The sequence below is a fragment of the Corylus avellana genome, chromosome ca4, assembly GCF_901000735.1.
Source record: "Corylus avellana chromosome ca4, CavTom2PMs-1.0".
Taxonomy (NCBI): Eukaryota; Viridiplantae; Streptophyta; class Magnoliopsida; order Fagales; family Betulaceae; genus Corylus; species Corylus avellana.
The window spans coordinates 23,966,401-23,993,335 of record NC_081544.1 but is presented as its reverse complement, the minus strand read 5'-3'; the positions used below and the strand labels follow the sequence as shown (position 1 = coordinate 23,993,335).

The 26,935-nt window shown below is 36.5% G+C and overlaps 3 protein-coding genes across 5 annotated transcripts; 1 reads left to right on the top strand and 2 right to left on the bottom strand.

Annotated features, from left to right (window-relative positions):
* Positions 1-3,117: 3,117 nt before the first annotated feature.
* LOC132178716 (serine/threonine receptor-like kinase NFP) lies at positions 3,118-7,575 on the bottom strand. Its single transcript, XM_059591234.1, has 2 exons — positions 6,219-7,575; positions 3,118-4,039 (listed from the first exon to the last, which is right to left on the bottom strand). The coding sequence occupies exons 1-2, from the start codon at positions 7,377-7,379 to the stop codon at positions 3,305-3,307; spliced, it is 1,896 nt and encodes a 631-aa protein (XP_059447217.1). The 5' UTR covers positions 7,380-7,575; the 3' UTR covers positions 3,118-3,304.
* Positions 7,576-8,810: 1,235 nt separating this feature from the next.
* Positions 8,811-13,021, bottom strand: LOC132179760 (photosynthetic NDH subunit of subcomplex B 5, chloroplastic). Of its 2 annotated transcripts, XR_009439963.1 has the most exons (6): positions 12,708-13,021; positions 12,559-12,619; positions 11,392-11,454; positions 11,249-11,307; positions 10,842-11,123; positions 8,811-9,191 (listed from the first exon to the last, which is right to left on the bottom strand). XR_009439963.1 is itself a non-coding variant. In XM_059592531.1 (5 exons), exons 1-5 carry the CDS (start codon positions 12,954-12,956, stop codon positions 10,893-10,895), a joined length of 663 nt encoding a protein of 220 aa, XP_059448514.1. In that variant the 5' UTR covers positions 12,957-13,021; the 3' UTR covers positions 8,811-10,892. The 2 variants fall into 2 exon arrangements, 1 of the variants encoding a protein (XP_059448514.1); XM_059592531.1 differs by having other exon boundaries at positions 8,811-11,123.
* Positions 13,022-13,719: 698 nt separating this feature from the next.
* LOC132177648 (acylamino-acid-releasing enzyme) lies at positions 13,720-26,935 on the top strand. Of its 2 annotated transcripts, none has more exons than XM_059590050.1 (18): positions 13,720-13,879; positions 15,520-15,689; positions 15,811-16,120; positions 16,376-16,597; positions 16,681-16,899; positions 17,036-17,110; positions 17,967-18,105; positions 18,708-18,859; positions 18,959-19,041; positions 19,135-19,256; positions 19,359-19,437; positions 22,308-22,485; positions 25,029-25,089; positions 25,240-25,362; positions 25,657-25,854; positions 26,346-26,414; positions 26,563-26,639; positions 26,755-26,935. In XM_059590050.1, exons 1-18 carry the CDS (start codon positions 13,746-13,748, stop codon positions 26,816-26,818), a joined length of 2,475 nt encoding a protein of 824 aa, XP_059446033.1. In that variant the 5' UTR covers positions 13,720-13,745; the 3' UTR covers positions 26,819-26,935. The 2 variants fall into 2 exon arrangements, with proteins under 2 accessions (XP_059446033.1, XP_059446032.1); XM_059590049.1 differs by having other exon boundaries at positions 15,517-15,689.

Genomic DNA, 26,935 nt, shown 5'->3' with positions numbered 1-26,935 from the left:
ACTAAACCGAATGATAGACACATATTGATTCAATTTAAAATCGGTGCAATAAAAAAATAGAAATATCTTAGTGTCACATAAAACAACCAACTCCTCTTCCTACTCTTCCTATCTTAATGCCCAATTATTCACATTAGGTGACAACCACAATTTGGCCCATCTTTTATTCTCCTCTTAAGTTTTGATTGGCTTGGTGCATATTAGCAGAGAAAATTTTATATTTTAAAAAGACTTCACGTGGCTTTCATTGATGCCGGTCGTCGAGCACGTGCTTCGCTTTACCAGCCACCTTTCCTCGCAATTTTCTTGCACCCAACAATGCTGCAAATTGTCCAAGAAAAGATGGACTACTTTAAAGTTTAAACATGAATTAAACAAAGATGAACAATATTTATTTATTTATTTCCTTTTTTTATGATAAAAAAGCAGACCGAGATTAGATAGAATTTTCTCCAATCTAAATTATAAAATTATTATGTATTATTTAAGCATGTGAAAAGTGTATTTTTTTTTAAAAAAAATCTATTTGAAAACCATATATATATATATATATATATATAGGGGTAACTTCACCGAAGATCGATGAACTTTCACTCGATTTGACAAGCCTCCCATAAACTTTAAAATCTCTCAATTTAGTCCTTTAAACTTTCAATTGCAATTAATTTGGACCCCTCTGTCAGATTTTAGTTAAACAATGACATTTATACTCCTAACTTTTTTATAAAATTTCAAATTTACCCTTAATTTCAAATTAAAAATTAAAAAATATATATTATAAAAAATAAAAATCACAAGGTGACCAATAGTTGGGCCACCTTGTGACCCTTTTTTTTTCAATTTTTTTCTTTTTTAATAAAAAGAAAATTGAAGGGTAATTTTGCACTTTTTTAAGGATTTTAACTATTGAAATTGATAGAAGGGTCCAAATTGATTGCAATTGAAAGTTTAGAGGACTAAATTGAGAGATTTTGAAGTTTGAAGGGGAGTTTATCAAATCGAGTAAAAGTTTAGGGTCTTCAATGAAGTTACCTCTATATTTTAAATGTTATTAAAAAAACATAGATTTTTTTTTATAAAACTATTAAAAACATATGTGATTTTCACATATTTAGAAGACACAAGACAATTTTATGGAGGAAAACTCTAAATTAATGATGTGTTAGAATATTATATGTAGTATTGTCCTACTGCTACATGGGTTAGAGATATGTTGTGTCGGTATTACTAGCTTGTATATATAGACCTCTTATATACAACATTAATTAATTGTGATTTAATATACAACATTATTCTCAATTTGATGAATACTAACAGTCATTCGTGACAGCTGGGTTGGATTTGATGTATCACGACAATGACTTGTTGATTAGTCCATTGATGGGCGAAACTTATTTTGCTGGGTAATTCATTATTATTTATAATTTATCAAATTTTTTTTTTTTTGTTAATTTCTTATTTGCTCAAGTGAGAAAGTACCATAGCAAAGGAGTGAAAAAACAAGAAGAAAAAAAATATTCAATGGTCGCCGTCGGAGTGTTGTTCTTGTTATTAAACATCATAATACAAACAATTATACAAAGCCCCACCTAGAAGAAGAATCAAGAAGAACATAGAACGATCGACTTTGACACCCTTCAATGATTCAATGAGGGAACAAATTTTCTTCCACCACTAGTCAAGTGTAGAGGGTGGGACCCCATTTAAGGGATTATGAAAGCCACCCCACGACCACGCTCCAAAAGTGTCCTATTGAAGCTAAATAAGGTGCTCCACATTTTGTTCACAAAATACCATGGACAATATTGCTCCACTCTGCAATTTTTGTCACCCTTTTTTTTTTTTAGGCCACACACCTAATAAAGAATAAAGAGGGTGACCAGATCACTAGCTATTAAATAAATCTTTAACTATTCACATTTTGCGCTCTCTATTTTGGTAGAGAAAAATGATAAAAATTATTCCGCTATGTTTTCGGACAATGAATTTGCAAATTTGTTATTGTATTTGCAAAATAAATAGATGGGTATCTCTCTTTATTAAAATCTCTAGTTTGGTGAGCTAAAATGTTAAAATGTCTCTTTTCGACTCTACACCCGTCTTCTCAATTTGGTAAAAATTTGAATAGCATGAACAATATTCACCTAAATCAGAAGAATATTGTTCACTCACAAAAAATATTAAAAAAAAAACATTGAAATTCAATCATAAAAAATAAAAATATAATTTTTAACATTACTGCAACGAAAGAAAAAACTTACTAGGATCAGAATGGAACCAGTGTACATGTGAGCTTTTTTAGTAAATTTTAAAATCTTTACTAACGGTTAGGAAAAATATGACCGCTAGGAAGAAAGATAAATTTTGAAAAATATGACTGTTACTTTGTTAGATTTTTTTTAAAATAAATATAACCATTAGGAAAAGAAGCTAGAGAACAAACTTAAAAGATTGAAGGATGACCTACATGAGAGTGCAATAAATTGAGGGAGAAAAACTACGAGTTTGAGTAGCAACAAACACTTTGGAAGAAAGATGGAATGAGTAGAGCTTAAATAGACACCCGGTATGACTATCAATCCCAAAGAGCTGACCTATCTATGGGTCTTGCACATCACAACTTCGATTAGAGAAATATAATTCTCAATAAAGCTCACAAAGTTGTCCAACAAACAAAAGATTTAATGATAGGTTCATAACTAAGTAGGTTTCATTGACAAATAATCACAATACAAATAAGGCAAGTATCATGATATCAATCGCAGACAATCAAGACACGACAAAAAAAAAAATAAGGCAATTATGGTGAGAAGACCAAGATATTCTTACACTCATAACACCTAAAGCACTAGAGCAGCAACACTTCTGTGTCTTTTTCTTCCCCACTTTGTTTCATGATTTGGTAAGAAGGACATTCAAAAATGGGTTTATAAATCGAACACTAATTCTTCTATTTGAAAAAAAAGGCAAATTTATTAGGATTTAGAATGGTTTTGGACTTACTTGACATGAAGTAATAATAAAAATTACTAGTTTTCTCCATATGGGATAGTGAGCACAAGGAATTCACTCCATTTGTTGGTTTCTATCTTTTTCTTGTGCCACCACCAACAATCAAACACAAACTTGACTCAGTCACTACTTTTTTTTCTTGGTAAAAAGGTAAAATAATAATGCATTTCAAAATCTCATACATACAACTAATAGTGCTATATATCTAGTCTAATGTTCACATTATTCTTACACAAATTCCATCAACTTGCATACTCAAACAGGTCGTTGACTATAAGTACCATTGTTTGAATTATCTTGCCAATATCAGTGGAGATGACATCCCATCATCTGAGATGTCAAAGTTCAAATCATCACTCTTACACAGCCCATAAGTAACATCCACCATACTTGGCCGCTTTGATGGATCTCTATGCAAGCAAGCAATGGCAATGGTCATGACATTTACCACCCCATCCATGGAGCATGACTCTGCCTTCAGAACATCATCCATCCATTTCTTCACCCCATTTGCCTTCCTCTCTTCATTGCCCTCCAAAATTCCACTAGTCTTTGCCCACAAAACATTCCCCTCCTCATCAAGGGCCTCCTTCCCAGAAATAAGTTCCAGCAAAACCACCCCAAAAGAAAAAACATCCATTTTTGTTGACACCACCCCATCAACTAAATACTCGGGTGCAATATAGCCTTGAGTTCCAACGATGTGCATGGTTATGGCATTGCATCCGGATTTTGCCAGCCCAAAGTTGGCAATTTTGGCTCTCATGTTTGTGTCTAAGAGAATGTTGCTACTTTTGATGTCTTTATGCACAACCCTTGGCCTGGTGTGCTCATGTATGTATTGGAGACCATTTGCAACATCAATAGCTATTCGTAACCTTGTTTTCCAGTTCAATTTTTCATCCTTGTTTCCATGCAGCCATAATTGAAGAGATCCGTTTTCAACATACTCATAGATTAGATAGCAAGTCCCATCCTCTGGGTCTATGCAGAAGCCCTCTAGCTTCACCAAATTCCCATGGTTTACCTGCACAAGACAAAATCATGGTTTTTTCATTGAAAAAGCTATTTTATAGGGAACAAAAATAGAGAAAATAAATACCGTCTAATAATGTTACTCTTTATACCCATGTCACATAGGCTGATATTGCGTGCTTTGAGAGATTTACAATATCAAACACTTCAAAAAACAAGAGTAATGCAATGATGAATGCTATATAACATATTCTCATCCCACTATGTTGACATGATATTGTCAATCCATCTTTAAACCAATCTTAATTAAAAGAGAGAGAAAATCTAACGGTGGATTCACAATGCTACATAAGCATATTGGGATGGTGATAAGATGAGAGTTTGCTATTTAGACTTTCTCTAATGCCACTGAGTTGATGTGTCAATGTTCATCAACCCTTGAATCAACTATTATTAGAGAAATAAAATAAAATAAAGCCACTTAATATATGTCATGTAAATCGGTGAGACAGATAATTAAACAAAAAAAGATAAATAAAAATTGTCATTATCTAGCCAATTTTATACAGTTCTGCGCACAAAGCCCATATATCTCCTAAGAGCATAGATGGCTTTCTGCCTTGCTTGGTTATAATGGCCAAGCTTAGTGTTATTCCTAGGCAAGGCATTTTGGGCTCCTTGGCCTCTTTAGAAATCAGGCCTGGGCCTTTTCTTCCGTCTGTCTCTTGTTTGTCCGGTTGTTCGCTTAAATTTCCAAATCATAGAAAAAAACAAAGGAAAGAAACAGCTTATCTTCTTCTTCTTTCTTTTTTGAGGAGCAAAAACAAACAAAAAAGAAAGCTCACATAAACTATTATGTAATTAAGATCAAGTTAAAAAATAAGACAAAGGTTGAAAAGATTCCCAGCTAAAGAATCAAGTCAGCTTTGTGGCCCAACCAATGCAATAACATTAATAATGGCTAAATTAATACAGATTGGGGGGGGGAAGGACAGTTGGGAGTTGGTGGAATAATCTTTTCTATTGAACTGACTATCTTCCGACACAAGTGACAATAATTTAAATTTCTTAATTCATTTTTGGTGATGGTTCAATTTGTAGATTTCCCTTCATCATATTATAAAATCTTCATGAGTATTTCTAGATGAATGTATCATGCATCAAGCACTATGGTACATGATAGAATAATGTCATTTCTATGGGCATCTAAAGGTTTATTCCTTTGCTTTGAACAACCTTCAACCCAAACAAGTGCATCATGGTGACATAGCTCTAACATAATACTTCCTAAAACCCTAGCATTTTTTATAGACAGATCACATCACCTAACCATTATTTTATGATTCCTTTGGTAATAAAGAATTAGGATATTATTATGCTCCTCGACTCATGTCATGGAGCCTAATCTGTTGGAAAGCTTCAAATCCAAACATAATTAAATTAAAGTTCTATTGTAGTATATCACAGCTGATTCATTTAATGGGAAAGTGCCTGGTTCTACAAATTTAAATGTATTCTCATATATATATTTGGAAACATTTTCAAAAGTTAAAACCAATATATATACAGATGAATGGGATGCTAAAATGGGATTTTTGAACCTCGGCTGAAATTTTGCAAAAATCAGTGGTTTGAATTGATGAGTGGCTTAAAACGCCATTTTACCATTGCATTGTGACAGAAGCTTTAGTTCTGTCTCTTTTACCATACAAAGGCAGTGCATTTGATTGTGTAATTTAATAGTGATTAACCTTATTCGTGAAACCGCAGAGCATTCACACCCAATGAGTCAACGCAGCAAATGTTTAGCTATCCGCTTTTTTAAAGCACTTAATTTGACTCAGGTTTTAACTATTGACTTTCATTATTTCATTTAAAATATTCTTTCTTTATCTATTTTTACTATTCCCAAAGAGAAGAGACAATCATATCGATTTTTTTATTCATTGTTGAACTATACTCAACACTGTAGTAACTAACCAATTCTTTACCCAAAGAGGCTAGCCGGATGGGGAGGATTTTTTGGGCTATATTTACTACAGACTAGCCAAAATAGAAGCCACTTTTGGCTAGCCCAATGTGAATGGTAAACATTAGAAAGTAACCTTAGTGAGACTTTGTTATTTAATCACATAATTCCTCTGCCTTTATTAATCTAATCTACCTTATTTCATTGGTAACCTAATTAACAGTAAAGACTCTACAATATTATGTGAAAAGAGGACTTTTACCTTCTGTAAGATCTTGAGCTCCTCATAGGCATTCCACTTCATCTTCTTGATGGCATAAAACTCCCCATCAATGCAACCTTTGTACACAGATCCCTGAATCAAAGAACTCTCACTGAACCCATCAGTGGCTTCTTTCAAATCTTCAATCTTAAACACCCTGTACTTGTCCAAGCAATCTGAGACATCTGCCATCAAATTCGACTCCATTTTCTTCAACCCCTTCCCTTCCATACCCAACAGCTGCCTCTGCTTCTCCCTATCTTCCTCCAGGCCCTTCCTGTTCTTCAACACAGCCTCTCTATAAACCCACAACCCACCAAGCAAAAGTAGAAAAAATCCAGTAATTCCCAACCCAATCGCCAATCCTGTAACAACCCCTTCCCGATTATCAGTCTCTTCAGCAGCAGCAGCAGGAGGAGGAGGAGGAGGAGGAGGAGCCACAGCAGGCTGTGACAGTACTGGAAGCCGATTGACCGGAATGAATATGGTATTGAAAGGCTGGAAATTATCTCCATTAACATCAACTATAGACTGTTGCTGTACTCCAAACGTTGAAGCAATTATTGATAAGTTATCAGAAGGCTGGAACACATAGGACACCAGGTAATTGACTTGATTTTGCAACTGGGTCCTGTTTGGACACTTGCAAAAGATGGGAAAGATGACATTAGCACCAACAGCAAGGTTGGTAGGGACGAGAGAGGGGTTGACGACCTCAACAGACTGGTAGGTTGTAAGATTCCGAAATTTATTGGTGGAGACAAGGTAGAAAGTGTCGCCTGAGTTGATTGTATACGAGAGATTGGCATAGGAGATGGTTGTGGAAATGTTACTAACATTGGCAGAGTTGCAGGAGCATGTAAGAGGAACAAAGAGGGGCTGGCTAGCAACGAGAGTGGAGTTGGGGGCGGATATGTTGCTGGGTTTTGATATCATTAGGCGGCTGACAGAAAAGAGGTCACCTATGGAGGCCAGGTCAAGGAAGTCGGGAGCTGTGGCTTGGTAGAAGGCGTAGGTTTGGCATGGATTGGCTGTCTGATTTGTGCAGGTGATGCCTGTTGTATTGGGTTCTGGCTGCGCATGTGATGTTTGGAGAAGGTGATGGTAGAAGAAGAAGAAGAAGAGCAGGAGAGAAGAACTGTAAAGGGTTTTAGTTTTCATTATGGTTTCTTCCTTCCAACCCCTGAAATGTTAGCTAGTGAAATTCTGCAAGATCCATAATATAGAAGAGAAACTCTGTTTATGAAGTTCCCAGTCAAGACAGTCCTGCTTTTTCACCTTCATCTCCCATCAGTTTCACATTGGTCCTACTGCTTCTGGTCGAAGTGGTTGAATTATAAATGTAGCCACCAATAAGATATTTACAGATTATATTTTATAATGAATATATTATCCTAATTGGACTTTTCAATGAGGGCACAAAAGCAAGAAATAATAGGCCATGCCAGTCACCTTTTGACGTCAGTAATTCATCCAAGTCTGTAAACTTTTGAACATCCCATTAAATGTTGGCCCTTAATTTAGCAAGCAACCCAAATGGCACGGAAATTGGTTTACTTTACATTACCTTAAGCTTACGGCAGCAAGGGAAAACTAGACCTGTATGTGGGCAAAGGGCAATGAAATTTGAAGAAATTAAATATCTAGACTAGCAGCATGTGGCAGTCAAGGTAATCCCGGGACTAGAAATTTTGAACCAATCATACGAATGGTTGTAATCTTGTGCCTGCTTGAGTTTTGTACCATAAAATTCCATGACCTTTGATATTAAAAGTTGAAAGTAGAAACTAATGGGACCTGGACTCATGGTGTTCTTTGTTGTTAACACAACCAACCCGATACAAATTTTACATAAAATTAACGGGTTAAAGATAAAAGGTCTAGCTCATTTAATTAAATAGATCAAATTATAGTTGACCTATATGGTCTTATACTCATAACTTGAACCTGACGTTAAGTTAGAATTAACTTGTATAGTTTTATACTCAATACTTTTGGATACGTAAACACGAATTGCTACCCGGTCTATAGTCGCTTGTCCATTAGGTTGAACAAATGCACCGGATGGCACGTCCATTTCTAATTTTCTACTCCACATCCCATACGGTTGTCTGATAAACATTTTCCAAAGCTAAATCCCCTACAAGACAACCGTGACCAGGAATTTCATTTAGTCTCCACGTAAGACAAGCAACTCTGATAGTCGACATCGCCATGAAATTCTAAAGAACGAAGCTTTGGTTACCGAACAATTCACTCACGCAATATATAAAGTCCAGCTTCTAGAATCCAAGTAGTGATTGGAAGGTAATTTCACATTTGATGACATGAGAGAAGGTGAATTTTCTAATCAGATTAGTTATCCGACTACCATGACTTTTGGCACCAGCAAATTCTTTAACATATCTCCACTGGTCGTGGTTCCTGACTTTCTCCTTTACTTTGTCTTCTCCAAAGTGACAGAATTAGATAATAAGCTTTAATCATATCGCACCTTTTTTAATCATGACACACAAACTCCATAATCTCTAAACCAGGAATGAAAGTAAATCTTCAGAAACAGGGCAAAAACATCTTTTGTAAAACCAACCATAGTATCAATCATGAGAACAAATGTTGCTCTTTCACCATGCTGTTACTCAAAGAGGCCCTACACTACACATAATCTGCTGAAGCTCTTGAATAAACAAACAGCACAGACCATGAAAATTACAATGAAAATCGATAAGAGATATTGTTGAAATATGACAAATAGCAGAATTCAGTATACATGGTATATATTAGTATGTAAGGAGAGAATCATCAAGCCAGAGCATCTAACAATCTTGCCCTCCTCATAAAGCTATTCAACTGACTGGTAACAGTCCATGGTGCACAATGAACTGTAAATGGTAACTATAAAAGTTCCAAGTATACCAGTGCTGCCGAGTGCACCTCTGTGATAGCCATTCCACCACCATCGTGCATACACCACTTTCAAGCCACGCCATCATACCAAGATTGTCAAAAACATGATTTACACACAAAAATACATATCTAATAGTCATAATTTCAGAAACAGATAGTAAGAAAATAAAGAGACAGAATTAAAGCAGAAAAGGGCAGTTTCAACCATATTGATTGCTTTAGCCCAAAAACATTAGAATAAGAAACCATATTTATACTGTATTTTAACAACCTACCTTAATTAGGGAAAAAATGTGCCAGTTTACACAAGCTAAGTGTCACGACCTAATGCATTACCATGTTAATGCTAGTAGGTGTCCCATTGGAGCGAGCAGTCACATCTAATAGAGGCAATTACGACTCACTCAAGAAGTCTTTGAGGAGCAGGCTGACTATGCTACCCTAAAATAAATGTGAACCTTTTTTGGTAGTAGACATTCACTGCCTTGAGGAAAACCAAGATCAGCCCATGTGATGGTCAGATTGTGGAAGGGATGCTAATTGTGAGCTCACAGGTTGGTGGTAGCAGGACAAGGTTTTGGACCCATTGTAAATGCCCTCCAACACACTTCAGGCATTTATAACTAACTACAAGAATATAGTGACAACAAGAGACAATGATGTACGAAAGAAGTGCAAATCTGGACAAGAGAGATATGAAGATCAAAAGACACATCTGCATCTTTTTTCTTTGGGGTGGAGGAGAAGACTATGATAGTCCCTAAGGACTTGTGATTGCTATAAAACTAGGACTCCTTGAGACTAATGAACTATCAACCTCCTAGGCAGCAATCCAATGCCACAAGATGCTCTGATGTATAGTAAGTATACATAAGAAAACCAAGTGGGGAAAGTTTGACGAACAATTATGTGTTGAATGATTCAAGCAAACAACTCAAAGAAGAATTTTAAAATGCTAGCTGGTTTTAAAGACACGAGTGTTTATCAAGTACTCAAAGCCTCATATACATGCTTATGAAGACAAAGAGCTCAAATTGATTGTTTCCAAACTGTCTTTTTTATTTTTCCTTTTTTGTTGGGAGGGGTTGGGGAAGCCAGGCTCTTCCAACAGTTTCACATTGTAAATAAAACCTTTAATCATGTATAATCTCATCAAACTGCAAGATGCAGTTTAGCATAAAAAATTTTATAAACAGGAAAAAAAAAAACACTCATAATCCTCTTAAACTTAGAAAGCATCCAATTTGAAGATGCATATGATCCTGATACTGCATTAGTTACCATGATATCTTGAGCAATTCACAGTTCAAAAAGACATCCAATATAGTTATAGTTTGTCCTCTCAACAAATTCAGGGAGGCAATATGACATGATTATTAGCCATGCAATTGCAAAATTCACCAAAAAGTACAGCATTACTTGAATATTTCATTGTTTGAAATTTCTAGAAGATTTCACCAGCTTGACTCAACAAAGCCTAGTACCAACTAAGGAAAGAATTTACAATCTATTCTTTTCTTTCATCATAATTTCTAGAAAATTAAACAAATCAAGGCTAGAATGGCTAGATTCGCAGCAATCATACATCATTTAAATGTTAATGTTTGCTTCTAGAATAACGATTACTTGAGATGGATTCATTTGCTGGATAAACATAAGAAAGTGAAATTTATACAAAGTATAAGAAAAGTCACTGAAAAAACTTGGGGAAAATACCTTTCTTACTCATATTGGATATTCTCATGACATCATATGCTAAGGAGAAAACTATCTCTTTGTTATGTCATTCTTTACCACAGTGAAATCCCAGAGGTCCCCATATTTCTCATTGAAGTCCCATATGCTCATGGTATTGTAGTCAGCTATCAACTTGTCACGAGCTCCCCTCTCCATATTGTATATTTGAGGTTCGAAGTTGTGAGGTTGATCTGGCTTATCCAGCTCAATTATGGTAAATATTGTCGTAAACAAGCCTGCTCCTATGAACAAGTACACCATCTGAAAGACAAGCAATGAGAGAATGACTTCGCAATCATCACTAACTAAGACCATTTTGGTCTTACAGTAAATTGACTTTAATGATCTGATATTTTATATATGTTAAATATGGGCCTTTTTACTACCGGGACATGGAAGAACATCCCAGCAGCAATCGCTGGGAGGAAGAGCCATGAAATAAACCCTGCCAAGAAAATCAACCCAGAGGATCTTAGTATTTTTAATTTTAGTTAGTAAATTGTCAAAGGTCAGTGGTACTTATTTATACCCTGAAATCCCGTAGGAGGTTCTGCAGCTGCAATCTCTTCTGCTAGTAGTCCCCAAAAAGTTCCTGAGTGAAGATTCCGGTAAAAGCTAATCAGCATAAATAGCTTCAAAACCAGGGGCATAACTAGAATTTTAGGTGTGGGGGAAAAAAACTAAAAAACCACTTTTAGGTGGTTAAAAAGTCCATTTTAAAAGAATTTGTATAGTTTTTTTTTTTTAATTAAAAAAAAAAAAAAAAACAAAACAAAAAGATTCTGTGACCAGTTGGAGCATTTAGGGCAGGGGGCTACCACCCCTGCTCAGAACGATCAGAAAACAAGGATTTTAATCTTCAAAAAGAGAAATTGTGAGCTAGTCTCACTAACAAAGAGGTCACAACTTCTCTTTAAAAAGGGCCTTCTAGCTTAGAGTGACTTTAATGAATTGATGGTTTGGCAACACTTACATGAAGTAGTTTTATTTGGAACCAAGATGAAAGTCCATTGGTTGTTTCTAGGTTCAAGTCTCTAACGAGCTTGAACACTGTCTTTGCCTGCTACCCCACTCCCCCAATTACATGTAAAATTAAATTAAACTCACTCTGAAAACAAGTAATGTGACCTGAGCTTCAGCAACACTGAAAGACAGTAAACCAATGTTCTAATTGCAAAACCCTAACAATTCACTGAAACAAAAAATGATCAAGAAAAAAAAAAAAACTTCCCACATTCATAATATTTGTGAAAATGCATTAATTAAGTATTAGTTAATTGGTGCATATAGTAATGCAGATAGGTGCAGCAAAAAAAGAAAGTAAGTTAATGTTTTTTAGCAGATGCGCGTAAAAGAGAGAGCCTACAATTACTAGTCATTCAAACCATTGAGAACTTTTTTTTTCTTTTCTTGCAATTTAGTTTTTCTCTAGACCAAAACCGGACCCCCTAATATTTACCATCTACAGTAGGCTTCTTAACCTTAACAAACACCCTACATCGTCATGCAATTTCCTATAACCCAAGAAACGTAATAGTAGGGAAAAATTGGAGCTTTACTTCCATACCAACATGAAAATAAATCCTCAAAATTTTGTCTAACGCCAAAATTTCATGACCCAAAAAACCCTATCACCACTACCACTTCAACATTCAAATTCCAAGCCCCTATAAACAAATAAAAGCGAACAAAATACCTTTTTCTTCGCCTTCGTGGTACGTGTGGTGCCCATCATACTCCCCGTACTTGAAATCGTCCTGAAACACCAAAGTGCACCACAAAAGTCACACACACACACACACAGAGATATTAACATAGTAAGCGGCTCAAAGAGAGAGACCGTACAGATGAAACACTGTTGGTGGCCCAACGGTCAACTGGGTCTTCGTTGAGATCGGGCTCGATCTCAGTAAGTCCAGCACGGTTTAACTTCGTGAGCCTGCGATTCTTGCACTGGTTTCCGCACAATTTGGAGGGCATAGGTGCTAGTGTTTTGGTGAGGTTCAAAAACCTAACCCTAGTTTCTAAGGGATCGGAAATGAGACTTGGGGCTGAATTGGCAGAGAGAACTGAGAGTGAAGAACACACCGCCATTTTCTGTTGTTATCTGTTCTTTTCTTTTCTTTTTCGTGATTAAATGCGCGCCTTGTTTTCGCAACGGTAAGATAATGTTCAAGTAACGGTCAGTCTCTGTAGGATAAGAGAATTTCTAGTTGAATCGTGACAGGTGTTGCTAAAAAGAGTGTTTGTCTTCATTGGTGCTTAAGTGGCACTCCGCGGTTAGGCTTTTGGGTTTGGAGTGTCCGGTGCGAGTAAGTTGGCGCTTCGCTCCATTACTTGAACAAAGTTTACTTAATAAAATGAGTAAATTAAAGTTTTCATTAACCGGCCACCGTTATTGGCAAAAATGGGGCGTTCAAACCACCCAATAATTTTTTATTTTTTATTTTTTAGGGTTTAATTGTTTAATTATTTTTATTTTTATTAGGACGTGTGGTATGTTTATGTTACAGCACGTGACAATCCGTTAATTTGGACTGACAGAATGTGACAAATGTATTAAATTGGTCTTTACCCATAAGTTAAGTACTATATATATATGATTTAAAATTTAGGTGGCAACAAATAAAAAAGTGAAAACTTAAGTTCTAAAAAATAATTAACCTTAATTATTTTTACAGATGCTGATCTAATGATTAATTTCTACCTTCATTTTATTTGAACCGAAATAATATTCAATTAGTTAAATCTCTTTCACTATAATTAACTAGTTATTATCCCATTAATTTAAACCGGGCCATATGGACCTTTTGGCAATTAAAGTGGGGCTTAAAAGAGCGAATCCTAAGCCGAAGGATAAAATGCAAGCCGATCCATCTCGGCATGGCCAGGTTGCAATGCATCAGTACCTCATATTGGTGCGTGAACGTTAAGTCAAACTTGTTTCGCCCTCCATTCCCTCTTCCTATCTCATCTCGTCGTCTCACTCTTCTAAGACCAACTTCTCTCTTCTCAAGGTGAGTTCTCTCTTCTCTCTTTCCCGGCTTTGTGTTAGAATCCGTTTTTTCACTGATGCTAAGCTGTTAGTCGTTTTTAATTTGCTGAACAATTTCACATACTCGGTTCTGGGTATCTATGATCTTTTGTTTTTTGACCCTTGGCTGAATGCTTTTGTTATTTTTTCGATGGGTTTGATTTAATTTGGTTGTTTATTTTTGGATGAATTTTATAGTTACTTGTTAATTTGAATGATTGAACTTAGATTGTGAATTGGTGTTTCCGTTTTTTATTTGCTCCGTCATTTTTTGCTCGTCGATTAGTAGAGAGGTGTGTAGCATCGTTAGAATTAGATGATCAGTACAAGCATCTGAAAGGGATTGTTGGGAGTTGGTATTGGAGTAATAGTTCTAATGTTCAAGCCAGAAAAAGTGTGTATATCTGAGTGTGTATGTGTTGTTGTTGTTGTTTTTGTAAGCCTCTAGGAAATCCCACTAGTTAGGATTATTTAAAAATAAAATTTAATGGAAAGAACCCGTTGAATTGAAGTTGGTTCATGTGAAGTATTGAAATATATATACTCTGGAGCCTGCTGATATAGTATAGGTTGGCTTTGGGAGTGTTGAAATCCAATGGTGTAAGCCCCTTGTGATTTTGCGAATCTCAAAAGTATATAAAAGTCAATGTACTGAAAGCAAAGAGAATTAGTATTGGAGGTGAATAGATAGAAGTATAGCTGGAAAAAAGAGTGATGGATTGACAAGGAAAGAACCTGAACAAAGAAATTCTAGTGTGACAATATTGTTTGTCTGTTATGTATCGACCAAAATAATGATAATTACTTCGAAGTGAGATTCCAAAAAGTTAGAATCCAATTTATGGAATTAAAAATGATTACCTTATGTTATCTGTTATCTTTTAACTTGAGTTCATTTATAGCTTTCAAACCCCTCGCTGCCTTTGCATCCTGAACTTATTGGGTATATTAATATGCCACTTTTAGGTTATCAATTGAGACATATTTGGTTTGTTAGTTTGGAATATTCTGAGGAAACAAAGGCGTAATGTGCTAAATTTTGTTCCAATTCACATGCACTATATTCTTGTCAAACCTAACCAAAAAAAAAAAGGGTGCTATATTCCATTGAAGCAAAGACCTAGTGTGATAGAGTTCATTTCAATCAAAAAGCTTATAAAGTTCTTAACTGTCATTTTCAGCTGTTGTTCTATGTTTCAATTCCTATAAGATTCTCAGTTTCCAATTCTTGAACACAAAAACCCTGCATCACTTTGTTCCATTTCCCACCTTTTTTTTTTTATACTTCTTAGTTTTATACATACGAATTACATTATTGATTCATGTGGGAAGGGAAGAGGGTATGAGTGGTACCAACATCATGGGTACTTTTGATTTAGTCAAGTGCTGCAGATTATTTGAGTTCTGAGCTACTGTTTCTTTCTTGTACTGCTCCTTGGAACTTATAGGCTTGATAACTTTCTGTTGACATTAAGAAGCTTACCATGTTCTTATAGTTTTCCTAGTTTTCTGTTTCTTCTTGTTGTTCTCCTGTTCTGGGTGCTTTTGTTTTCCCCCCTTTTCTGCCACATTATTCTTGCTTTTATCCTGCTTATTAATTTTTTTTGCCATTTGATGTAGAAGACTTTCAGCCTCTTTAGCCATGGATGATTCTAAATCTGGCCCAATAAAGGAAATGCCACTGGGATTAGATGCTGCAACGGAGGAAGAATATGCTTCACAATCTAAGCTACTTCAAGAGTTTTCTAGTATCTCCAACATTGACAAGGCATGGATTTTCAAGTCCGATGGTGGTATGGCTTCTCATGTTTATAGCGTTTTTGTTCTCCAATGTCTGGTACTTCTTTCCTCCAAGCCAAAACAGCCAACAGGAATTGCTGGCAATAATATTTGCCCTTAAAACTTTTGCTGCAGGAATAGGTTCTCAGGCAATGTTTTCAATTAGCCAAGCAAATCTTTTGGCAAACAAGAGGAGGAAATGTATTATATCTGCTCATATATCTCAAGAAACTAAGGGTACAGTAAGCTTTCAATGGGCCCCATTTCCTGTTGAGATGACAGGAGTTTCTACAATTGTTCCATCACCATCAGGTTCAAAGCTTCTTGTACTTCGCAACCCTGAAAATGAGTCTCCTTCGAAATTTGAAATTTGGGGTTCATCTCAGTTGGAAAAGGAGTTTCACATTCCTCAATCTGTTCATGGCCCAGTATATACTGATGGATGGTAACTAATAATACAAATCTCATTTTTCTGATTGTAAATTTATTTAATATTCGATGTTCACTTTGTTTACTATTGACTTTGTTTGTATATGGCTTTAGTTTTAGAAGCTGTCCATTTTTTGGTAATAATACCACTCATAGCTGTACTAGTAGCAGCAGCAAGTGTACTAGTAGTCATGCTAGTAATTCTTGTTGTTCAAAGATAGTGATTGTTATGATATACCATCCTCGCTGACCTAGACTCTTGTTGGTGTAGGTTTGAGGGGGTTTCTTGGAATTCTGATGAAACTCTTATTGCATATGTTGCTGAGGAACCGTCCCCCTCCAAGCCCACGTTTAATGACCTTGGCTACAAGAAAGGTGGTTCCACCGATAAGGATTGCGGCAGCTGGAAAGGTCAAGGGGATTGGGAGGAGGACTGGGGAGAAACCTATGGAGGAAAAAGGCAGCCTGCGCTTTTTGTCATCAATATTAACAGGTTGGGTATCATTGGTTTATAAGTTTATAAGAGCTTTTCTTTTGATGGAAAAATGTTACTATGAAATTACCTGTGTTGTGCAGTGGAGAGGTACAGGCTGTTAAAGGAATTGAGAAGTCTTTGAGTGTTGGCCAAGTTGTGTGGGCTCCATCAACTAAAGGCGCGTGTCAATATTTGGTTTTTGTTGGGTGGTCGTCGGATACAAGAAAGCTTGGTATAAAGTACTGCTATAACAGGCCCTGTGCATTATATGCAGTTAGGGCACCGCTTTTTAAGTCAGAAGCCAGTGGACTTGAACTCAAGTGGGTTGCTTTTGTAAAACAATCTTTCTTTTTATTTCACCATTACGCCTTTCTTCATGTGAATTATTACATGTTGGAGATGGAGTGCCTTTACTTCAATATATAAAATACTTATGAATTTCTTGTAATGGTCTAGAGATGGCTCAAATGAAGATATGCCCATTGTTAATCTTACTCAACACATAAGCAGTGCCTTCTTTCCACGGTTCAGGTATGCTACTTATCACACATACTAGGTTTTATCACCGGGGATCGTAGAAGGAGACTCATTTATTAATATCTCTGAACAACTGTTTTTATTTCTCCTTTGGTGATTAGTTGTCATGATTCCCTTATTCTTTTGTCTCCTTCTAGCTTGCTATTTTCTCATGTATACTTCCTTCCTGCGTATGTGGGGCGTCTTATGCTTTTAAAGATATCTTGATCACTTATAAAAAAAAAAAAATTGTGTAGGTTTTCAGCAAAGTATCATGAGTTTCAGCCAGTTCAATGCCTTTTCGACTGGACTAGTTGTATTTTGGCCTATTTTGGTTGTTTTCGATCAAGTTTTGTGGAGTTTCAGCTAGTTTAGTTGTTGTTTCAGCTGGTTCCCATTGTTTTTGCTGTGTTTTGTTGAGCTGGTATGGTGTTGTTTCTGCTGATTCATAATTTTTTCGGTTGATTCTATTTGTTTTAGGCCGGTTCAGTTGGTTTTTCGACCGATTCATTGGTTTTTCAATACCTGTTCAGTTCATTGATTTTGTTCGTGACAAATTGTTTGCAACAAGTAGATTTTCTTACTCCCTAAAAGCCATTTGTCACGGATGTTCCAAGTTTTGATTATATGATAATCTCCAACTTGAGGGGGAGTTTTAGAGGATTTTATCCTTATGTTGTTTTTATCTACTTATCAACAAAGTTTTTATTAGGTTTGGTGGTAATTCAGTTTGTATATGTTTGTTATATTTATCGTTATCTTGAAATGTACTTCTCTTAGAAATAGTTAACATTAGTGTAGGATAAAAATAATATAAGCCCATCATTTATTTTTCTCAACCATTGAAAGTGCATTATCTTTCTTTTTCCAGCCCAGATGGAAATTTCCTGGTGTTTTTAAGCGCAAGAAGTTCTGTGGATTCTGGGGCACATTGCGCTACAGAGTCGCTTCACAGAATTGATTGGCCAACCGATGTAAAGCTGTGGCCGTCTGCCAAAATCGTTGATGTGGTGAGTTCTTAAATTCCTTGTTGAGCTTGTGCATAAGAACTTGCATCTCAAGGATGCAAACTTATATATGGCCAACTTCTGGAATTAACACAACTCAAATTGTGATTTTGTTTGTGTCTGCTGATTTTGACTGGACAAAATTTTGCTCTATTGCTATACTAGAAGCATTCTATATGACACTTGACATTTTATGTTGCTATCATGCACCATGAGTGCTAAATGACGATATTTACTAAGACTGAGGTAACTCATATGATTGTTCCAAGTGAGCGGAATTAATTGATAGATCCAAATGAGCTAAGACTGAGTTGATGCTTGAAAACTTAATTTGGATTGGTTTTTTGAAGCAACCCCCTTTCCCCCCTCCTATCTGGAATATTGTGTGCAAATTTTCTGGTCCATACTTTAGTGTAAGAATTTTTTGAATGATACTTGTGTAAAATATATCATACATCTTTCTTCTATTATTTTCAATAATTACATACAATAAAAGATTTATTTAGACTGTAACTATAGAATTAGGACATGCTGTATTAGTTCTATTTTCTGTAATTTTCTTGTAGCTTCACTCATCACTATTTCCTTCAATATAATCTTTGAAGATTCCTGTTGTGATGTGTGCTGATGATGGTTGCTTCCCGGGGCTGTACTTTTCAAGTGTCCTTAGCGATCCATGGCTTCCTGATGGGTGCACTATGATTATATCTTCCATATGGGGCAGCAGTCAAGTAATACTTTCTGTGAATGTGTTGAGGTAACTTAAATGGCTGGTTACATATCTTTTTCTTGTGTTGGCAGACTTTTATAGCGTTGTTTCTATGATGAACTCATGATATCTTCAGTTAAATTACAGTGGGGAAGTGTTACGTATCAGCCCTGCCGATTCGAATTTTTCATGGGATGTTCTTACACTGGATGGGAACAATATTGTTGCTGGTAAATCAAATGCTGATCTTTACCAACATGCCTGGCCTGTAATAGTGTAGAAATTTGGAATACAATTTTTACATTGTGCTTTATTGTTTGAAGTGTCTAGCAGTCCAGTAGATGTTCCTCAAATCAAGTATGGTTGCATTGTTGAGAAAGCAAATAAGGCTGCTGCATGGAGTTGGTTAGACGTATCAAGTTCCAAATTTAAGTCCTCTGAGAAGGTTTACTTAATTTTCTTTTATTGATGTTATATGGATCGCTTTTGCATATAGAGATTATCCTAAATGCTTGCAATTTTTTGCATGAGTGTCTTCTTGCTGCAGGTTAAATCTTTGCTCTCATCTCTTCAGTTCAGTATAATGAAGATACCAGTCAAGGATGTTTCTGATGGCCTCACAAAAGGTATTAAATGCTATTTTGATTTCTTTCTCAAACCTAAACATCCTTGTTGAATACACTGGCTTAATTGCCATGCTGGGGCATCATTGCACTGGTGTAATGCTTAAAATTTAATTGAGGCTATCATAATATTTACTGATGATTCATAATGACCTTAAAATGCCTATGCTTTGTGATGTAGATCAGGATTTCTTTGATTCGTTGATAGTCTCACGATCTTAGGAGTATTTATCCCTTCTACTTGCTGTTATTTCTTGCCTATCACAAGCCTACGCTGCATCACTTTGGGTGACAAGAAAGATAGTTGCAAAAGTTTATAAGTTTTGAAAAAGACCTTCTACTTCAACCACTCCTACCCTTAATTCTTAATTTTGTGCATGTTTACCTGCCGTTTTTTCATTGATTTTGTTTTTTATTTTTATTTTTTGAGTATCAGCCTAAGGACGTGGAAATTTTTTTGTAAGAAAAGCAGGGCTGAACTTACAATTTCATGTAAGTCATTTGCCTTCTCAATGTTTTGTATTTTTTAATAATTTTCATGCCTGATTCTGGTGGGGAATGTGGATCAAGTGTGAATGTTAGGCAGTATCTTAGGGTGCGGGGTTGCCACTTTGCCAGTGAAGTACCTTGGTCTTCCGTTGGGAACTTCCTATAAGGCTAAGCTTATTTGGGATGTCGTTATCGAGAAGCTAGAACATCGGTTGGCCAGTTGGAAAAGGTTGTATCTGTCAAAGGGTGGTAGGGTCACCGTTATCAACAATACCCTCGCTAATTTGCCCACATACTAGTCTTTCTTTCATATCCCAGCGAGTGTTGCTAAGCATATTGAGAAGTTACAACCCAATTTTTTATGGGGTGGGATAGGTAAAGAGTTCAAGTACCACTTGGTGAATTGGTCGAAGGTTTGCATTCCAATTAATGAGGGAGGGTTGGGTATCAGAAATTTAATGTTGTTTAACCGTGCTCTTTTAGGGAAATGGTTGTGGTGCTATGAGATTAAGAGAGATGCTTGGTGGAGAGTTGTGGTAGACTCGAAGTTTGGCAGCTTATGGGGCGGGTGGTGTTCTCTTGAGCCTGGAGGAGCTTTTGGGTGGGGTTGTAGAATAATATCAGGAAAGGGTGGGAGACTCTCAAAGGCTTTACTAGACATGAGGTGGGGGATGGGTCTAGGATTAGCTTTTGGCATGATTTGTGGTGTGGAGATATGCTTCTTAAGGTAGCTTTTCCAGTTTTATTTGGTATTGCTTGTTTGAAGGATGCCTCAGTTGCGGCTAATCTGGAGTTAGGTGGATCCAATCAGTGGAATGTGAGATTTTCTAGAGAGGCACATGACTGAGAGTTGGAGGTCTTTGCCTCCTTTCTCCTGGTGTTGCATTCAGTCCAAGTGAGACGAGGGTGTGAAGATAGATTGTGGTGAATTTTCTCCAAAAGAGGCCTTTTCAAGGTCAAGTCTTTCTTTTACTCCTTGGTTTGTAATGAAGGTAGGCACTTTCCATGGAAGAGTGTGTGGCGGACGCAGGCTCCTCCAAGGTTGGTTTTTTTGCGTGGTCGGCGGCTCTGGGTAAAATCCTGACCTTGGATAATCTCAGAAAGCGGCATGTTATTGTGATGAATAGATGTTGCATGTATAAGAGAAGTGAAGAGACGGTGTACCATCTTCTTCTTCATTGTGAGGTAGCTTCTGCTTTGTGGAGTGCCATCTTTAGTCGTTTTAAGATGTCTTGGGTTATGCCTAGACGGGTTTTCGATTTATTTGCATGTTAGTGGTCTTCTAGAAGGTGGAGGAGTGTTGCGATCTGGATGATGGTGCCTACTTGCCTCTTTTGGTGTTTATGGAAGGAAATGAACAATAGGTGCTTTGAGGACTTGGAAAGGTCCTCAGAGGACATTTTATCCTCTTGTTTTCATACATTGTATCTTTGGATTGTAGCATTTGTGTCCTCGTTGTCGATTAGTTATGATGATTTTCTTGTTTGCTTTTTCCTTTCTAGTTAGGTGATTCCTTTGGTATATTCCCTGTGTACTTTGGGGCGCCTTATGCTTTTAATAAGACTAGTTATTACTGGTAAAAATAAAAAATAAAATTTTATGCCTGATGGAGTTAATTCTCTCTTGGGTTGCTCCCGAAGGGAAATCAACTATCATAAGCTATTTTAGTTAGTACTTGGGACCAGTGTAAGTATCAATTGCTGTTGAATTAGATACTGGTCAATATTAATAGTTCAGTGGAGATATTTGTGATTTTCAGCTGAATATATCTCGTCTTTCCACCAGCTGACAAAAACATTGTTGGTCAGGGGACTATAATTTTCATAGATCAAAGGAAGGAGCACTTTTGAAAAAAACAAAATTGGGAAGAATAAAGAGTTATCTTTCTTTTAAGCCATTTTTCTTGTCCAATATAAATCCAAACAATATAATTAAGAAGTAATACAGCTGATGCAAACTTGCATTTTGGATGAGGTTATCATTAGCATTTATTACATAGAAAGAAGATGATAATGAAGAAACTATAGCTGATGCAACTTGTATACAAACTTGAGATTAATGCCGCATCACATTGTCCAGAAGGAGTGAATGATAAACTTTGCAACATTCATGAACCATATTTAAGGAAACAGTATATTTTTAATGAAAGAAATCGAGATGGCAGGGTATATGAGAATTTCAGGGTATTATGAATCCTATGCTTTCCTCATACAACTGTTGTCCTTTAGCTGGATGTTAGACTGAAACAATCGATGGTTTTTTTTAGTGAATATATATTATAGTTTCCTTGGCCTTTACTAGGAACTGTGTGATGTCTTAATCATAATATTAGTGCGTTAAAGAGCATTGATTTTGATAGCCTGTATGTGTTTACTTTGTCTTAGGTGCTAGCAAACCTTTTGAAGCAATTTTTGTATCTTCCAACTCCAAGGAAAGTGATGCTTGTAATCCACTAATCGTTATTCTTCATGGAGGCCCGCATTCCGTCTTGATATCAAGCTTTTCAAAGTCCCTGGCATTTCTTTCTTCAATTGGATACAACTTATTGATTGTAAACTATAGGTATGTCATCGTTATTATTATTCGTAGTCGTAATAGTGGTAGTGTTATTGCTTTCCAGAGTCGGTACAGATTTGTATGCTCAACATACATTGCGTTCAGCTATCACATTCTGCATTAATCCAACAGAATCTGATTGATCACGAGGACCCCTCTCTCTCTCTCTCATAAAACCTCTTCTTCTGTTAAGGTAATTTACTCTTATTAGAAATCACAGAAGGAAATCACAGAAGGGCACAACCTAAGTACACAGGAAATATACATGAGAGACACCCAATTAGGGAGAACAATTTGACCTTAAACCTTTGTATTTGGAAGGGATTTAACACATTCTATTCTTACCACCTCTGCCCAAACTGAGAATACAAAAGATTAAAAAGCCAAGTGACCAACTCTACCTCCCAGTCATCCACTGCCCTAATAAAAGAGACATTCCACTGTTGAGAGTTGTTGGAAAGCTGCACAAGATCCACCACCAAGGCCTCCTTAAAGCAAGCAATTGAAAACAACATCAGAAAAGCTTCCTTTATGGTATGGTCTCCACACCATATATCGTGCCAAAACCAAACCCTAGACCCATCTCCCACCTCGAACCTCACAAATTTGGAGAACTCCCCCTCAACTCATCCTAATTTTTTCCACACCCCAACCCCAAAGTAACTCACAACCACATTGGAGCTCCACCCACCCCACAAGTTGCCGTATTTAGTTTCCACCACCGATGTCGACAAAGCCTCCCTCTTTGTGTAATAGCTCCATAACCACTTCCCCAAGAGATCTCAGTTAAGCAAGAGTAGGTTTCGAACCTCCAAACTGCTTGAGGAAATTGGGGTACAAACTTGGACCAACTGACTAGATTGAATTGATACTCCTCTCCGACTCCACTCCACAAGAAATCCCACAAAAGTTTCTCAATACAATTTGTAACTCCTACAGGGATGGGGAAGATGGATAAATAGGACGTAGGCAAGTTAGAAAGAGAACTTTTAATCAAAGTGCCTACCACCCTTAGACAGATATAGCCTCTTCCAACCCAACAGGAGATGTTCCAATTCTTGAAGAATTCCATCCCAAATTGAGTTTGCTTTAAACGTAGCCCCCAATGGAAGATCAATGTACTTCATGGGAAGAGAGGACACCCTGCATCCCAAAATACTAGCCAATCCTCCAACATCATCCACATCACCCACAAGAATTAACTCTGACTTAGCCAAACTAATTTTCAGACCCAAGATAGCTGTAAAGCATAAGAAGAGACAACACAAGCTACAGAGATGTTCCAAGTTTGCCTTGCAAAAACAAAAAAAAGGTATCTTCTGCAAATAATTAATGGGACACTAGAAGCTTGTCATTATTCCTGGACCCCCACCGAAAAACATGATAACAAACCCCTATCCACAATGGCAGGCAACATTCTACTCAACGATGAAAAGCATAGGGGATAAAGGGTCCCCTGCCTCAAGCTACGAGAACTACTAAAGAAGCTAGAGGGAGTTCCATTAATCAACACGGAGAAACACACCATAGAAATACAATGAGCAATCCAATCGCACCATTTCTCCCCAAAACCACATCTCCTCAAAAGATACAACTATAAGGCTCAATTGTTGGACAACTTTTCTTAATCACCAAGAAATTCGGCGCCGAATTTTCATTGACACGTTGTCATTAAGAAATGAAATTTCGGCACTCTAACACCTGGAAAACTATTTTTTGTTCAAACAAAATCCATCTTGTTCGAACGAAATGCTGCAGTTTGCACACGTGACAATAATTTGGTCATAACTTTTGCTACAAATGTCAGAATTTTGCATATGACGCCAATTCAGAAAGCTCTTTTCGGTGTGCATGTCATGGCGGCCAAGCGACGCTCAGTGAGCACCATTTTGGGGCCAAAAATCCACAATTTTTACCTCCAAATTTTAAGTTACCGCTTGCCATTTTCTAGGAAATATTCATTTTCTTTGGGCCGACAAGGGTTATATCTTTTCCCTGTCCATGATTATATCCAAATTCTATTTTCCTTTAGCTTTTATTTTTCCTAGATATTACATTCACACAGATTTCTACAAGCTCAAAAGGAAGAATAAAAGGTCTTTGATCATTAAACTTGAGATTAAAGGACTAAAAGTTTGTAAAACTGAATAAAATTTGTGGGTGGTTTACTATGTTTTCTTTGTAATTTGCTGAAATCCAAATAGTTTCCTTGGCCTCCTTAGGCTTTTGTCTTATGCCCAAGATCTTGATTTAAGATGCCCAGCTTGTGTTATATGGATTAGGGTTTTTTTTTTTTTTTTTTTTACCATATGAAAATTATCTGTCTAGTGTTATTTGCTTTCCCTTATACATGGTGTAATTGGAAGTGCTTTGCGAATTTCTTTTTGTGTGCTACATTCTGATATTACAGACAATTCATATTTGTTTGGGTCCTTTAGGATTTTAATCATCACATGATTGAACAGACTATTTTAAATATCAGATTATATCATCAAATGTCGGGTGTTGATTTTATTTTCTCTATTCTCTAACATGGTAATTTATCTCAGAGGTTCATTGGGATTTGGTGAAGAAGCATTGCAATCTCTTCCAGGGAAAGTTGGGTCTCAGGTACTTATTATCTATTTAGTTTTGTCACACCTGCTAAGGTAGTTTTTTTCCCCCCTTAGAGAGTAATTGAATTCTTTCTATGCTTGTTCGAAAAAACTAGTTTGGGGATCCCATATAAACCCCCTAATCTATAAGTTATGTTATGCACAGGATGTCAATGATGTACTCACAGCAATAGATCATGTAATTGACAAGGGACTGGCCAGTCCATCAAAAATAACTGTACTTGGTGGTTCCCATGGTGGCTTTCTGACAACCCACTTGATTGGCCAGGTGCAGTAATTCCACAAATTGTAGTTTTTGTTGCATATATTCTCTGTTATAATTTTGTTTTATCTCTTATGCCTTTCAATTGTTATTCATTCTGAATCTTGCATTTGATCGTTAAAGTTATCTACCACCAGTTGGCGGTTTCCCACAAGGAGATCTCTTCCATCATGGGATTAGACAGTTGAGAGATTTATGCAAGTCAAACTTAATAAGTGGGCTGCTTGTTGATGTATGGACCAGTGCTCAAGTGAACAAGGACTCACTTACTTGTATCATATTTGTTTTCTAATGCTGCAGGCGCCAGATAAGTTTGTTGCTGCAGCTGTGAGGAATCCTGTCTGTAACATTGCATTGATGGTTGGTACAACAGATATTCCTGATTGGTGCTATGTGGAGGCCTTTGGAATCAAGGGGAAATATAGCTTTACTGAAGCCCCTCCAGCTGAACAACTGACTCTCTTTCACAGCAAGTCTCCTATTTCACACCTCTCAAAGGTATGCTTAATGGAGGCTTGATTTTTGCTACTGTACTCAAAAGCATATTTAGGTCTTTTGATAAAAGCAATTAGAATGGAAAAGAAATCCTTCTCAAGGATTAATGCCAAATAAAACTCAATACAATAAGGCTTGTGTCCACCCACAATGAAATAATTGTGAAAAAAAAAATTCCTGCAAGCTTTGCTTTTGTGGTCATTATTTGAAACTAAATAATGTTATTAAACAAATATATTCCGAGAAATCTGAAGCTCCTTGATATTGTACAGTTTACTCAATGTGAGAAGGGTTCTAGTAGCATACATGCCGTAGTGTATGTTGTTGAACTTCTTGTAGTATCAAGTTTACATTTTTCAGTCAGGAACTGTAAAACTTGCACCTAGTCTCCTTTTAGGGAATAGCTATACTTTCCTCAATTTTATATATTTAGTAGGTTGCTACTTGAAATAATTGTGGTACAATTTACTTTATTTTGATGGTGATATCTGCAGGTCAAAACACCAATCCTTTTTCTTTTAGGTGCTCAGGATCTCCGTGTTCCAGTTTCTAATGGATTGCAAGTAAGATATTCCTTTTCTCTTTTAAACGATGAACTAGACTGTTGATATTTTAATTCAGTTTCACACTAGTGGTCGAAAATCACTCTCTTAAGCTGCAATTCTGGGTCTGTTACTCTTGCTAATTCCGGGTCATGTTTGAAATATGCAGTATGCCCGGGCCCTTAAAGAGAAAGGTGGTGTCGTTAAAGTCATTGTGTTTCCCAATGATGCTCATGGAATTGAAAGGTAAACATTACTCTTACATTCTAGTCAATATAGGAAATCTCACGAAGGATGTTGCACAATATCTTGCAGTCTGATGTATTAATTCTCCTGTTTTTTTTTTCCCCTTGAATTGCAGGCCACAATCTGACTTTGAAAGCTTTCTTAATATTGGGGTTTGGTTCAGGAAGTATTGTAAATGAGCAGGCCTTGCCCAACTGTGTTGTACCTATGGGTTTTATGTCCAAATGTGAAGTATTGAATGTTTTAATGACTTAAAAGGGTATGGAATCCACTTATAATCAAATTCTTTGCCTTGA